Source organism: Anguilla anguilla, chromosome 3 (genome assembly GCF_013347855.1).
Source record: "Anguilla anguilla isolate fAngAng1 chromosome 3, fAngAng1.pri, whole genome shotgun sequence".
NCBI classification, from domain to species: Eukaryota; Metazoa; Chordata; class Actinopteri; order Anguilliformes; family Anguillidae; genus Anguilla; species Anguilla anguilla.
In genome coordinates this window covers 53,412,804-53,424,866 of record NC_049203.1, presented here as the reverse complement: position 1 = coordinate 53,424,866, position 12,063 = coordinate 53,412,804, and the positions used below count along the sequence as shown (strand labels likewise).

The window sequence follows — 12,063 nt, the reverse complement described above, 5'->3', positions numbered from 1 at the left end:
ACAAATTTTAATTCAATCTTGACAGGAAATGTGATATTGCAGATACAGTTGAATCCGTATTAAAAACATGAATTAAACTGTATTTTAAAGCCAGCAGGTTTTTTTACCAGACCTTGATAGTTACTTGTATTTCAGCATTTCTTAGATACAGATTTAATCATTATAAAATTTACAGACAAATGAATAATCTCAATACTTAGAACAAAGTTCCTTTCAGTTAAGGGCACCCACATGCAATGAGAAAATAATATCAAATAACTCAACCCATGAATAATGATAAGAACTGAGAAAAAAAATTGCCTATATTATGCAATTTTACATATTTCCCACAAGAGGTCGCCACACATCCACTGAGGACTGCCTGCATTCCATGACTAGAAATATTCAAAACAATAATGTTAAAAGATAAATAAAATGAACTCATATATAGGCATGCAAGAATCACACATGAATTGGTAGATTGGAACAATGCATTTTTATAATTGAAAACTGAGTTAAACTGAACAACATGATTGTCAGACATTACTTTCATCATTTTGATAACCAGAATTCATGTTCTCTTTCACAGAGATTACAGCATCACGTTTAAACTTCATATTACAAGTAAGGATGCCCATTGATTGCAATATATTCCAATGACCACCAAGTTAATTAATTAATATTGGATAAATATCAAGAAAAAAGGTCTCACAACTTTATTTATCAGTTTGCTTAAACTTAGACTCAATGCACAAATTGTAAATTGAATCTGGACCTAGCATGTGGTAGGTGCACTGATCCTAGATTGAATGACATTCAGTGGCATTGAACTCACAAATTTGACTGTAATGTCTCAGATCTGGGCAGCGTCTTGTGTTGCCCAGTGGAGAAGAATCCAGGCCTGTGCTGGGAACATGCCCTCCTCTGCAGTAGGAGCACGCACTGGTCTCTCAGCTCTTTGTTCATGCAAAGCAGTATGATGGGGCTGGAAAGGTTCGGCAGGTCCTGGAGGAACTCCATCACAGTCTCAAGACAGATTTTCTGCTCAGCCAGCAGGGAGAACGCTCCCCCTAGTGGTAGACAGAGGTAGGAGATGCTATGATTACAACGGCACACATTCACTTTATTGTTATGTACTTTTTGAGGATTTTTAGGAGGCCAAGCACCTAATGTGCAAAGGCACACTATTGGATTCCTTAGTGTTATTATAATTTTTATTCCACCATTTTTGCAGTTCAGGCAATTGATCGAGGAGTACTCCAAATGGTAATTGAGCAATTTTGGCCTCAATTGGCCACTTGGTGGCGCTGCAGTAAACAATTGAAAATTCTCACTTTAACAATTTCTGAGCCCTTTGACCTAGAATCTAGTTACCGCTCCTCTCAGAGGACTAAATAGTCGCTATAGCAGATGATGAATGCTGCTTTGTTTGGCATAGGGTACTTAAATTAATACAACATCCATCTTCTCATACAGAATAAATTTGCCTTAAGGATCCATTATCCTACAATTATACATTTACCACCATTTTGAATTAATAAAAAAACACTTAAATCTATCTCCTTGATGCTTTCACTGATTTGAAATGACCTTGGGATATAGCATCTATTCATGAGTATTATGATTCCAAAAGAAAAGGTGCATAGCACATGTATGCTAGGAATAATATTTCATATAATCTGGAGTGCATAGTGTAAAAAAATATAAACATATCTCAGTTATCATAACTGGTTTCGGACATAATCAAAAACCTAATCCAGTGCTTAATTGTTCCAGCTTTTAGCAGCAGAACTCGGAGTGGATGTGATTTACATATGTATGAAATAAAATATGTTGATCATGTTTTATTTTATGAAATACAATATGACAAAGAGTTGCATAATTGTTTTTATGTATATACACAAATAATTTACTGTTCTAATGTATCTGATTTCAGATAGAGAGAAAAAGACAGAAAAGAAAAGAAAGTAAGTTTTTTTTTTTTTACCAGGGATGTGTGCAATCACTGTGATGAGGGAAATCACTCCGAATGTCTTCGCCAGTCTTTTGTTGGCAGCCTGGCTCCTGTTCATTTGCTTGGCACTCCTGAAAGTCGTGTGCAGGATATGGGCGTAGAAGTAAAGGTTCAGGGGCACAAAGGCCACAATCTTTACCAGAATTAGTATGCGCATGGCCCTGTCGTTGATGTAGGAGAAGCATGTTCGGTTGACTACGTCCAGATGGTTCGCTGCATTGCCCAGAAGATGCTGGGTCAGCCCTTTGATGAGCACAGGGACAATGGGGAAGAGGAGCTGGAGAGCAAGGAAGGTCTTACGGTCCACCACCCGGCTCCACCCGCACACGATGGTCAGGTAGACGGAGAAGGAGATGAAGAAGGTGTAGTGGAAAGAAGCTGAGCTGGTGATGTGCTTCACGTTCACCATGATCTCGCACAGGGTCCAGCCCAGCGCCCAGTGCCCCCGGTCCCTCCAGTGGACCATCAGGGGCCAGAGAGTCATGTTAATGATGTTACACGTGGTGCTGCTCAGGATGAACATGGCAACGTTCTTCTTGATCTTGCTCCTCCGGCTCAGGAAACTGGAGGCCAGGGAGGCGAGGACGAAGACGTTCAGGACGAAGCCGGGAACCAGCAGCATGGCCTTGGAGGTGGCGCACAGGTTCAGGTAGACGGCAATGCAGTAGCAAGGAGAGCTCTGGTTCATGGCTCTGGAATCTCGCCTCACAGATGTTTCAGGGAGACGGTGACGGGATGAAGGTCATCCAGGTTATGCTCAAACTAGTATTGGACAGGTGTGGTTCAATACCTGCCCCCCATTCAACACCATGATGTGGCCGTCACTTTGTGATTTCAGTAGAGGCGTAGTGAAATATAACAAAGTTTTTTCTCTACAAGTTAAAATGCTGTGAGCCTACTTTCATTAGAAAGTTTCTCAGATGTACAGTCAGTCTTGGTTCTTCTCCAAGCACGCCCAGAGTGTCTGGTCTTGTGTTCCTTTCACCTTTTCAACTGCTTGTGGCAGAATTATTTTTCATCAGCCTTTATCCCAACGGAACCAATTACAGCAGTTTCAGGTCATAATCCTCTCCTGCTTATCAGGGATTTGACCATGATTACTATTCTATGAGGATGATCCTTTGGTTGGTCGGTAGTTAATTGACAAAGCTTATCTCTATCATATTCACACACAATTAAGTTTTCAGCTAAATGAAATTTCAATGGAAGATGCATTAACTCTATTTCAACAAAGCATGGCCATGCATTACTGACTGACTCCCTTCAAGCTCATTCAGGTTGACCTCACAATTACTAATACGTCCACAACAAACATGTGGCTGGCAGTTTGGAGTGGAACACCATTTATCGTTACCAAGGCCTCTATTGCCAAGACTGCTGTTATATAGCTGAACATGTACTGCACTAACACACTGCTTATATATGCACCCCCACTGTGTTACGCAATGCGTCATCCCAGGGTTTTCACCTTTTGAAGTCTGCCACAGATATTCTCTGTTCATTTTTTCCCAAGGCTTGTTGATTCTACTTTTTCATCTAATTAATTTGCTCGTTAGTTGCACATCATTAACCCAGTTACCCCTTCTAGTGCCTGAGACGGGAAATCTCTGTAATGAGCCTGAAGGCCTGTTTGTTTACTCCCTGCACTCACTGCAGCTGAGCAACTGTGGCACAAAAAGGGACTGGTCAAATCCCACAGCACACCGCCATTATAAACAATGAAATGTTAATTCAGCTGCGATTCAATTAACACACTCTAGTGAGCGGGCAGCAATGTATTATGGATAAGTGCACATACACACACACACACACACACACACACACACACACAGACATATACACAAACAACCAATCAATCAATTTATTTGTTACAAATTTGTTATATTGTGCTTGACAGTTTACTGTTTACCCTGGCCTAAGCCCCACCCCCCGCCCCCTCACTCCCTCCACAGAGCCAGCCAGAGGCAACAGTGCCAAGGAAATCTCTGGGGGGTGGGGCGCCAGTTTGCGATCATCATAGCCCCACGCCTATTTCCTTTTGTCATCTCCCTCCACTTGCTACCGTTATCAGCTTTCAAAACCTTGGTGCTAGAGAGCTTAAACACATCCTGCTGCATTGACACCCCAGGTCCATATGTGCATCCAGACACACAGGGTTGTTGCAGTTTATTTCTTACATATGCTGATGCAACAGTCAAAGTAAATTCAATAAATACATAAGTTACAAAATGTTCAGATTGTTTGAATGACTTGCTTGAAATGCTAAAAAGTTTTTCAATGGGGTAAGCTATCATTCTGCTAGATATTTATAACATAACTTGTTCTAGCACAATATCTATGCTTTGCTAATATTTAGTGGTCTGTATTTCATGCCAATTAAACATTCTGAATTGAATATGAATGTATGAGTGTGGATGCCTGTAAACCATGCATTAATCTGCTGGAATGGAAATGGTGTGCAATATCATGATATGATGTGACTGAGCAAATTAGGCTTTACAAAGCAGACAGTTTCATGGCACACATATTTTTACACATAAGGCCATTTTGACTTGCAGCGGAAGACTGATTAAACACTGCTGATGCTTTGTAAGGCAATGTGTCCATCAGTCACCTGTCAAGAATAAATGTGTTTAGTTTTCAGCAATGAGCAGCATACTTTAATGCAAATTACACGTGGGTTCAGCCCAAATGACTGAAGCTTTTGAAGAAAACATTCTTAATCACTTAGACCAGACCTGCTCTAGTCTATCCCTGTGAAATAGTTTCAGTATATTAAAACACATCATTACACATTGTTAGACAACTTGAAACATTGGCCTTCTTCTTCCTTGTACATCAAATCTTCATTCCAGAAAGTGTCATCCACTTTGAGGCTTTTAAACTTTCCAAGCAAGGAGTAAAATGCAGTGGAAGGCTGATATAATACTAATGCTCAGCTAGCTGGTGTTGGAAATCTCCTGTGAGAAATATATGCTTCAATATTAAAGCAATGCTTTTCAAGAATCATCACATCACGGCTTTGGTCTAAATTGTTAAAGAGCCCAGAGAGAAAGAAATTGGTTCTCCTTAGTAGAGAGATGACATGGTCCTGTTTCCACTTCCCCATCAAGAAATGGAAAAAAGTACAAGGTCGCCCTCAATTTGAAAACTGAACATGGTCCACTGACGCTGGATAGACACTAAATGGACAGGAGCTCATATTATGGCATAAATAATTAAAGATTATGAGGAACAAGTGGACATTTCCACACGTGCGAGCCCAGCCCACTCACAATATGGAATTAAGCATTTTACTGTATGTTATGCTTTTAATTTTTTAGATTGATATTTTTGAGAATGGGTGCAATGATATTAAAAAAATGTATAATTGTAAAGTACATACAGGGATGTTCTGTGAATAATCAGTCATTTATTTTCCAGCTACTATATCAGTTATATCAGTAAATCTACTTAGAACTTAAAATGTTGAATCGAATTTTTGAAAAAAAGCTAATTGCAAAGCCAAATCTAATCTAATGTATCATTAGGCTCACACTAAAAACACCTGTTACAAGAAATATCCATGAATGGTTGGATGTTACAATTCTTTTTCATAACTGAAATAAATGATTAATAAACTGAATTTGCTAATAAAATCATATTAAGCATTACTAATGAAAGGAAAAAAATAATATTTTGTGTGATACATATCTGTGTATGTTCCAAAATATCCTCACTGACTATTCATAGCAATATTACATCTTGCCAGAGCGAAAACATTGATTGTATGGTCTTCTTATTCTTATTCTTATTATTATATATTTATTTTTTCTTACCTATTATGTCATTTTCATTTGTATTTGTCTCCCTAAAAGTGTATGTACACTTGGGAAAATATGAATAAAAATTAGATTTAAAAAAACTGAACAAACAAAAGCAAACAAGCAGTACTAAAGCATGCAATAATGTTTTAGCAAAAGTGCATCTTCAAAGTAGTAACATTCCAAAATGGGCTCAATTCCTATTTAAGTGGAGGCTGCATATAAATATCTCTGCGATAGTTTATTGTCATAATGTGGATATCCAGTGATTACTCTTGACACTGGCTCAAGTTTTAGATTCCATGCTCAATTTGTTTATATGTGACTACTATTGATTTTAAATCACTGTCAACCCAGTACTGAATAAGATTGGTATTTATCAAAAATTCAAGCATTCACTGAACAGAAACCAGCTTCAACACGTTGAATACCTCAAACATTTTTTTTTCTCCTTTTTTTAAATAAATGGACAAGGTTAGACTTCAAGATAATGAGTGGCACATGCACACTATCTATTTTATTTCTGGAAGTGACCAGAAGGAAATTAAATTGACCCTGCAATTGGGCATCTCAGTGTGAACGTGTCCACACCGAGAGGCCATATTCTTGCTGCAAAAGGAATGAGGACAGTTCTGGCTTTTAGCTCAGAGAGGCTTTGATGTTGTCCGGAAAGAGGGAATTGGGGAGAAGGGATCATAAGAGGGAAGTGAAGTAAAAATAAAACCAAGGTGCAGGACCTGGAGGAGATGAGCTGGCCGGCTCCAGCATGTCCCCCAGGTCAAGAGCTTTGGCAGATCAGGTGCACGGAAATATCTCTCTCCCTGGGTATGGCCCACTTCCAGCACCACACCAAACAACCTGCCTTTAGAGGTTATTTCAGTGTGCTTTATTGTGCCTTCATAACATCACTGAGAGAAACTACTGCAGAATTATCTAAATTATTCTCTTTGCTCAGAAATACATTTACTGTCGAATGAATACTGAATGTTGAAATAGTGTGGGTGCCCCAGCTGTGGAGTGTCTATTTTTAGGTTTGTAAATGGGTACTAGATCCATGGAGTGCCAAAATAAAAAATTAAGAACAGGAGTGCTTTTGACAGTTTTAAGCTCTCTAGGATTCAAAACTCTTAATTGAACTAACACATTATGAGGTATTATAAACACGTAGCCCTGGTTTCAATCAAAACTTGTCTTGAACTTTTATTAATTAATTAATTAATTAATTTATTTATTTAGTTTTAACAGAATCAGTCTGTAGACTGATATGAGTAGACAAATAGAATACATGGCAGGCTTAAGGCAATCTGTGTTTAATCAGAAATGCACGCGGAACACCATCAAAGGCAGTTAGAAAATGAATATGCATCTGTCATTAATATACATTCATGAGTCAGCCATACAGGTTTATGTTTATAAACCTCAGGAGCCTTTCAGGCTTGACTTGATATATTATGGTTTAAATTCCAATATTTTCAAATCACACGTTGCAGTACTTTCCCATACTATAGCTGCATGAACACTGTTAGAGAACATGGAAGTAATTTTTCGAAGTTATTTTGTATGTAAAAGTAATTCATCCTTGATCAGGGCATCTTTTAATAATATTCTTAATGAACTTATAGTTCTTATACAATTTAGGGTATCACATTCCCTGAATTCAAGCACTTTTACCGATCATCCCATGTGCCTAAATAAAAAATGGTCTTTAACCATAAGCTAGCTAGTTATGTTTGACGCAACGTGCATTGAATTATGAAGTGCCATTCCCACATTTCCAAGCATTTTTTTTTTTTTTTGTGAATCAAAATGAATGCACAAATAAATATAGCAGGTTGAACAACATCAGCAATAAATAAAAACATAATAATAAAACGCTTTCAGTAGCAAGTATCTGGAAATGCAATGTGCACTATATTTGCCCTCTCTTTTAGAGATCAATTGCCATTGATATTTATTCAATCAATGGTGTTTGCCATTTCTACAATTATTTATGACAACTGCCTCTGGTGCAGACCTCTGTTGTGCTAATGAGCAGATACGCCCTGGTAGAATCAATGTGCCCCTGCCGTGCCGTTAATGAGCTGCTCCAGCGTGGCGCTGGTGTCACACAGCGCAGAGCAATCCTTAAATGACACTGGCCTGCTATTGGGTGACAGTGCCACCCCGCTAGCACGGAGGCAACTGCTGGAACGCAGGGTTGAAAGCACGTTCTCCGTTTGCAGCGATAGAGGAAGAGGCAAGAAACAGAGACACTTTCGTTGCTGTCCCCGGTTCTTCAGAGCTGGACATGATTAGTTTACCCCTCCTCACACACATGCACGTGCACACACACACACACACAGAGTTTCCAGGGGGTAGTACAGGGCAGGACTGTGGGGCAGGATATTATCCTGGTATGGAAGCACTTTCTACCTTTGAGTCTGTCTCCCCCATGTGGTCATGATAAAAAGGAACACTGTGTAGAAAAGGGGATGCTGTTTCTGGATAAATGTATGCATACACATAGAATAGATAACTTGCAGAATAGTGTACGTACAAACTTACTTAATTGGAGGTTATGTTGACACTTAACTACTTAAAACCCTTCAAACAAAGAATACTATCTGCAACATACAGTACAACTCTTTTCTATAAAACACACACACTGCAGAATAATCTACACATTGATATGACAAATTTATCTTTAATTAAGAAGTGCTTTGAATCCCTTTTACTCACCAATCAGAGGCAAAGAAATTATTGTTTAAATAGAGCAGAGGGTTAACGTGGATTCTGGTTCCAGACTGCCTCATTTTTAGGAGAACCTGTGTCATCATCCTGTGCCATTTAAACCGATCTTCACTGAAATCAGAATTGTATAAGCATGTGATACGCATTGTTGTAAGTTGCTTTGGCTAAGCGTGTCTGCAAAATGACTGAATTGTTATTGCATGCACGAGTATCCCTTATTGTTTCTCTGACAATGATCCTTAGTTTGCGTGGTATTGGGACTGAAATTTCCCTATGTAATATCTTCCCAAAGTACTTCAGCACACAGCCTATTTTCCACCAGCTGCTATGCACTTCACAGAATTTCCTTTTGCCTGGGAGCATTTAAGAATTTGCTGCATGAATTAGTCAGTTGCCTTTGTTTGTTCAAAAGCTCCTTTTAACCCAAAGGCAACATAGCATTCTGAGAGAGAGAGAGAGAGAGAGAGAGAGAGAGACAGAGAGAGAGAGAGAGAGCGCATGAGAGACAGAGAGAGAGAGAGCATGAGAAAGAGAGAGAGAGATCAATCATGATATTCGTTGGTACAAGGTCTTTTTAGGGTACAAAAATATTGCAGCTCAGAGACTGTGAACTGGTGAAGTATAAATTAAGTGCCATCTGGATCCAAATCGATGCATAAAATTTTGATTTGGAGATTAGCATTGAGGACCTTAAACTAAGTGGCACTAATCCAATGAATTCAGGAGTGGGTTAAAATGGGCTGCATCCAGACTCTTCCTGGCAGTTAAAATCCAAGACCGTTGGCAGTCTGTGCTGTGTAGGCTTCGCTCAGAGGAGAAGATAAGACGCTGTGTAAATTCTTTCAAGCACAGAGTCTACCAACCTATAAGTAGGTTTTCTTTCTTTATATTTTTGCCAAGATCCTCAACTTCCATGGTGATAATTGTGCTCAGAGCACTGAGAGTAAGCCAAAGTTGGTGTAAAAACCGACCCCCCACCCAAAAATAAAATGAAATTAAATAAAAAAAATACATTTTCAGCCAGAGTTTTCTTTTTGATCCATGTAATAAATATTTTTTAAACTGTTCCCAGAAAGCTTGTGGGCAACTGCGGCATCATTGCAAGGAGTTAAGGCAGAAGTACCCTGAGGAAACCTGTTTGATTTCAACTCACCCTACCACTGGCAAGATGAATGCAATTGTGTTCCAATGCTGTGAATTTCTAGTCAGAGTTGATCATGAAAATGACAAATACTTTCCAGCACCTTACATTTGCACATTTGCACACTTTGAATAACATACAGAGATTTGTGCAATTCAGTTACGATCAGTTACAACATAATGCATTTTTGAATGGGTGCTTGCTTCACCCTTAAATCTTAGTGTACAGATTTCATATTCATATTCTGATTTCATATTCTGAGTGTTCTTATATAAGCACACTTACAATTTACTGTGTTTGAGATCCAAATGTCTCCCCTGAAGCTCCACCAGTAGTCAACACAGTAGTCTACGGTTCTTTCTAATAACAGTTATTCAACTCAGTTGTATGAAATGCCAAACAATGATGTTTGCAATCTTCTGGGTTTTTTTCTAAACAACAGATCTGTAGTTGCCTCCAAACTTACCCAATGACTGTGCTTCTAATTGAACTACGTGTTTTGTGAGATACAATGCACAGTTACACAGTTAAATAGGCTTTTTTATATAGTATGCATACTTGCACAATATCACCATCTAGTGGAACAGGAGCAGATTTCGCGTGCATTTATAAACTGTATTTGTGATGGTGTTTGATATCTATTATTTTTGTGAGCTTGCTTAAGGTGAACAACTTTGAGTAACCTATTCAGTAGATCAAGGAGTTATATACTTACCATACTTTAGTCTGCAAATGCCATTAGTTGTGTTTACTAAATCCTTTGAAGGTTGACTGCTCATTGACAAAATATGCTGTTCATTGTACTGTAATCAATTAAATTCTTCCATATCCTTCTTGTGGTATAGTAGTATATTTAGATGATGACAGATAAATACGAGCTCCAGGCCTTTTTTATTGTATTTTTATTATTTTTTGCAAAGACACGGAGACAAAAGGGAATCTAGCAGGAAAACACCTCAGACTAACTTGTGAACCAGAAGCCTTCACACCATTTGGCGGCCTTAAGAGGCGAGAAGTGGATCAATGGGAGGGGTGGTGTCGCGAATAAAACAAGCTGTTAACCGCAAACCTTCACACCTACAACATGGACCATCGTCCTCATCGCTGTTAAGTGGTGATAGAGATCTCGGCTCAAAGCAAACACCTTCTATTAGAAAAACCTATCATTCTAAACGTCTTACACAGCGCACTAGTATGCTTTCCAATCTCACACGAGGAGGACTGCTCAATTCTCCGCAGCTTTGAGATTGACTGTCAACAGATTCTGCCCCTTACACTTACCATGCAAGTTTTTCTTATTTTTATTTTATTTTATTTTATCACAAATAATAATGTGCCTACAACTAGAGAAGGGTGAGCTGATCCTTGATCAGTCACTGGGCAGAAAAAGTACACATCAATTGCTTGATTATACCAGATTATCAGATTATTGTCTGATTATAAGTACAGTTTTTTTTAAAAACACACAAAGTTACTCTTATTGAACCTGACATTCAGTGCCCTTGTCCTGCTGCTCTGCATTTGACCTTGAATCACTCTTTTATTACAGCAAAAAGACCACTGAGAAAAACTGTTAAATGTAATATCTGAAACCAGTCAGGTGTCAAACAGCAGCACAGAACAAAATAAAAGATGATAACCCCTCCCACCCCAATTCCACATGCCCTGTACCCCACACCTCGTCCGTTCCCTCCAACACCCCAAGACACGTTCCTCCCCCACTCACTCCCAGATCGCTCTTCGTATTTTTTTATTTTTTTTATTTTTCTGATGGCAATAACATTTGCAAAGCAAGGACAAAAGAACACCCTGCTGTCTGAGCCTTTTCCTCTCAAGCCCACTGTGTTAAAATGGAAAATTACTGTGGCGTGAAGATCAAGCCAAAGACAGACTCGGAGCAACAAGGCCTGTCGCCACTCTGATTAAACCATCATCTTTGATTTGAAACGGGCGCGGCAAAATCGTTATGGTAACCCTGAAGACAGAGTGGAATGCTTGCTGGCTAATGCCCCCACAGCCTCTGTAATAAGAAAACTATCACCTGGGTCCCCGCCGCAGTGCTCAAACCCCCTTTTAAGGACAGGCGACGGCAGACTGCTGCTTTGTCTGTCAATTTGTGTTAACAACCGCCTTTTTGATGCAAAAAAAAAAAAAAAAAAAAAAAAAAAACCTATGCAGATAATGTATTGTTTTTTTTTTTTTTTGCATCAAAAAGTGCCATATAGACATGCATCTATATGGCACTTACCACTAACAACCCTCAGGTGCACTGGGATTTACTGCAGCTGTGGATGTGCAACAGAGCTGTCATTCAGAGTTAAGCATTTTGACTAGACTAGCGCTTTTGTCTGCATCGCATTTGGGTTCCTTTAAAAAGAACACATTATTGTTACTAA

The 12,063-nt window shown here is 39.0% G+C and overlaps 1 protein-coding gene across 2 annotated transcripts; it reads right to left on the bottom strand.

The window, feature by feature from the left end:
- Positions 1 to 644: 644 nt before the first annotated feature.
- LOC118224069 lies at positions 645 to 8,854 on the bottom strand. Of its 2 annotated transcripts, XM_035411245.1 has the most exons (3): positions 8,515 to 8,854; positions 1,967 to 2,986; positions 645 to 1,049 (listed from the first exon to the last, which is right to left on the bottom strand). In XM_035411245.1, the coding sequence occupies exons 2-3, from the start codon at positions 2,679 to 2,681 to the stop codon at positions 811 to 813; spliced, it is 954 nt and encodes a 317-aa protein (XP_035267136.1). In that variant the 5' UTR covers positions 2,682 to 2,986; positions 8,515 to 8,854; the 3' UTR covers positions 645 to 810. The 2 variants fall into 2 exon arrangements, with proteins under 2 accessions (XP_035267136.1, XP_035267135.1); XM_035411244.1 differs by lacking the exon at positions 8,515 to 8,854 and having other exon boundaries at positions 1,967 to 3,683.
- Between the last annotated feature and the right edge of the window lie 3,209 nt (positions 8,855 to 12,063).

What these genes read in the sequence shown, in the direction of transcription:
- LOC118224069 (XM_035411245.1), bottom strand. Translation starts at nt 2,681, where the DNA reads ATGAACCAGAGCTCTCCTTGCTACTGCATTGCCGTCTACCTGAACCTG. An exon ending in AGTGATTGCACACATCCCTG is followed by an intron (nt 1,050 to 1,966) that starts GTAAAAAAAAAA and finishes GTCTACCACTAG; the next exon opens with GGGGAGCGTTCTCCCTGCTG.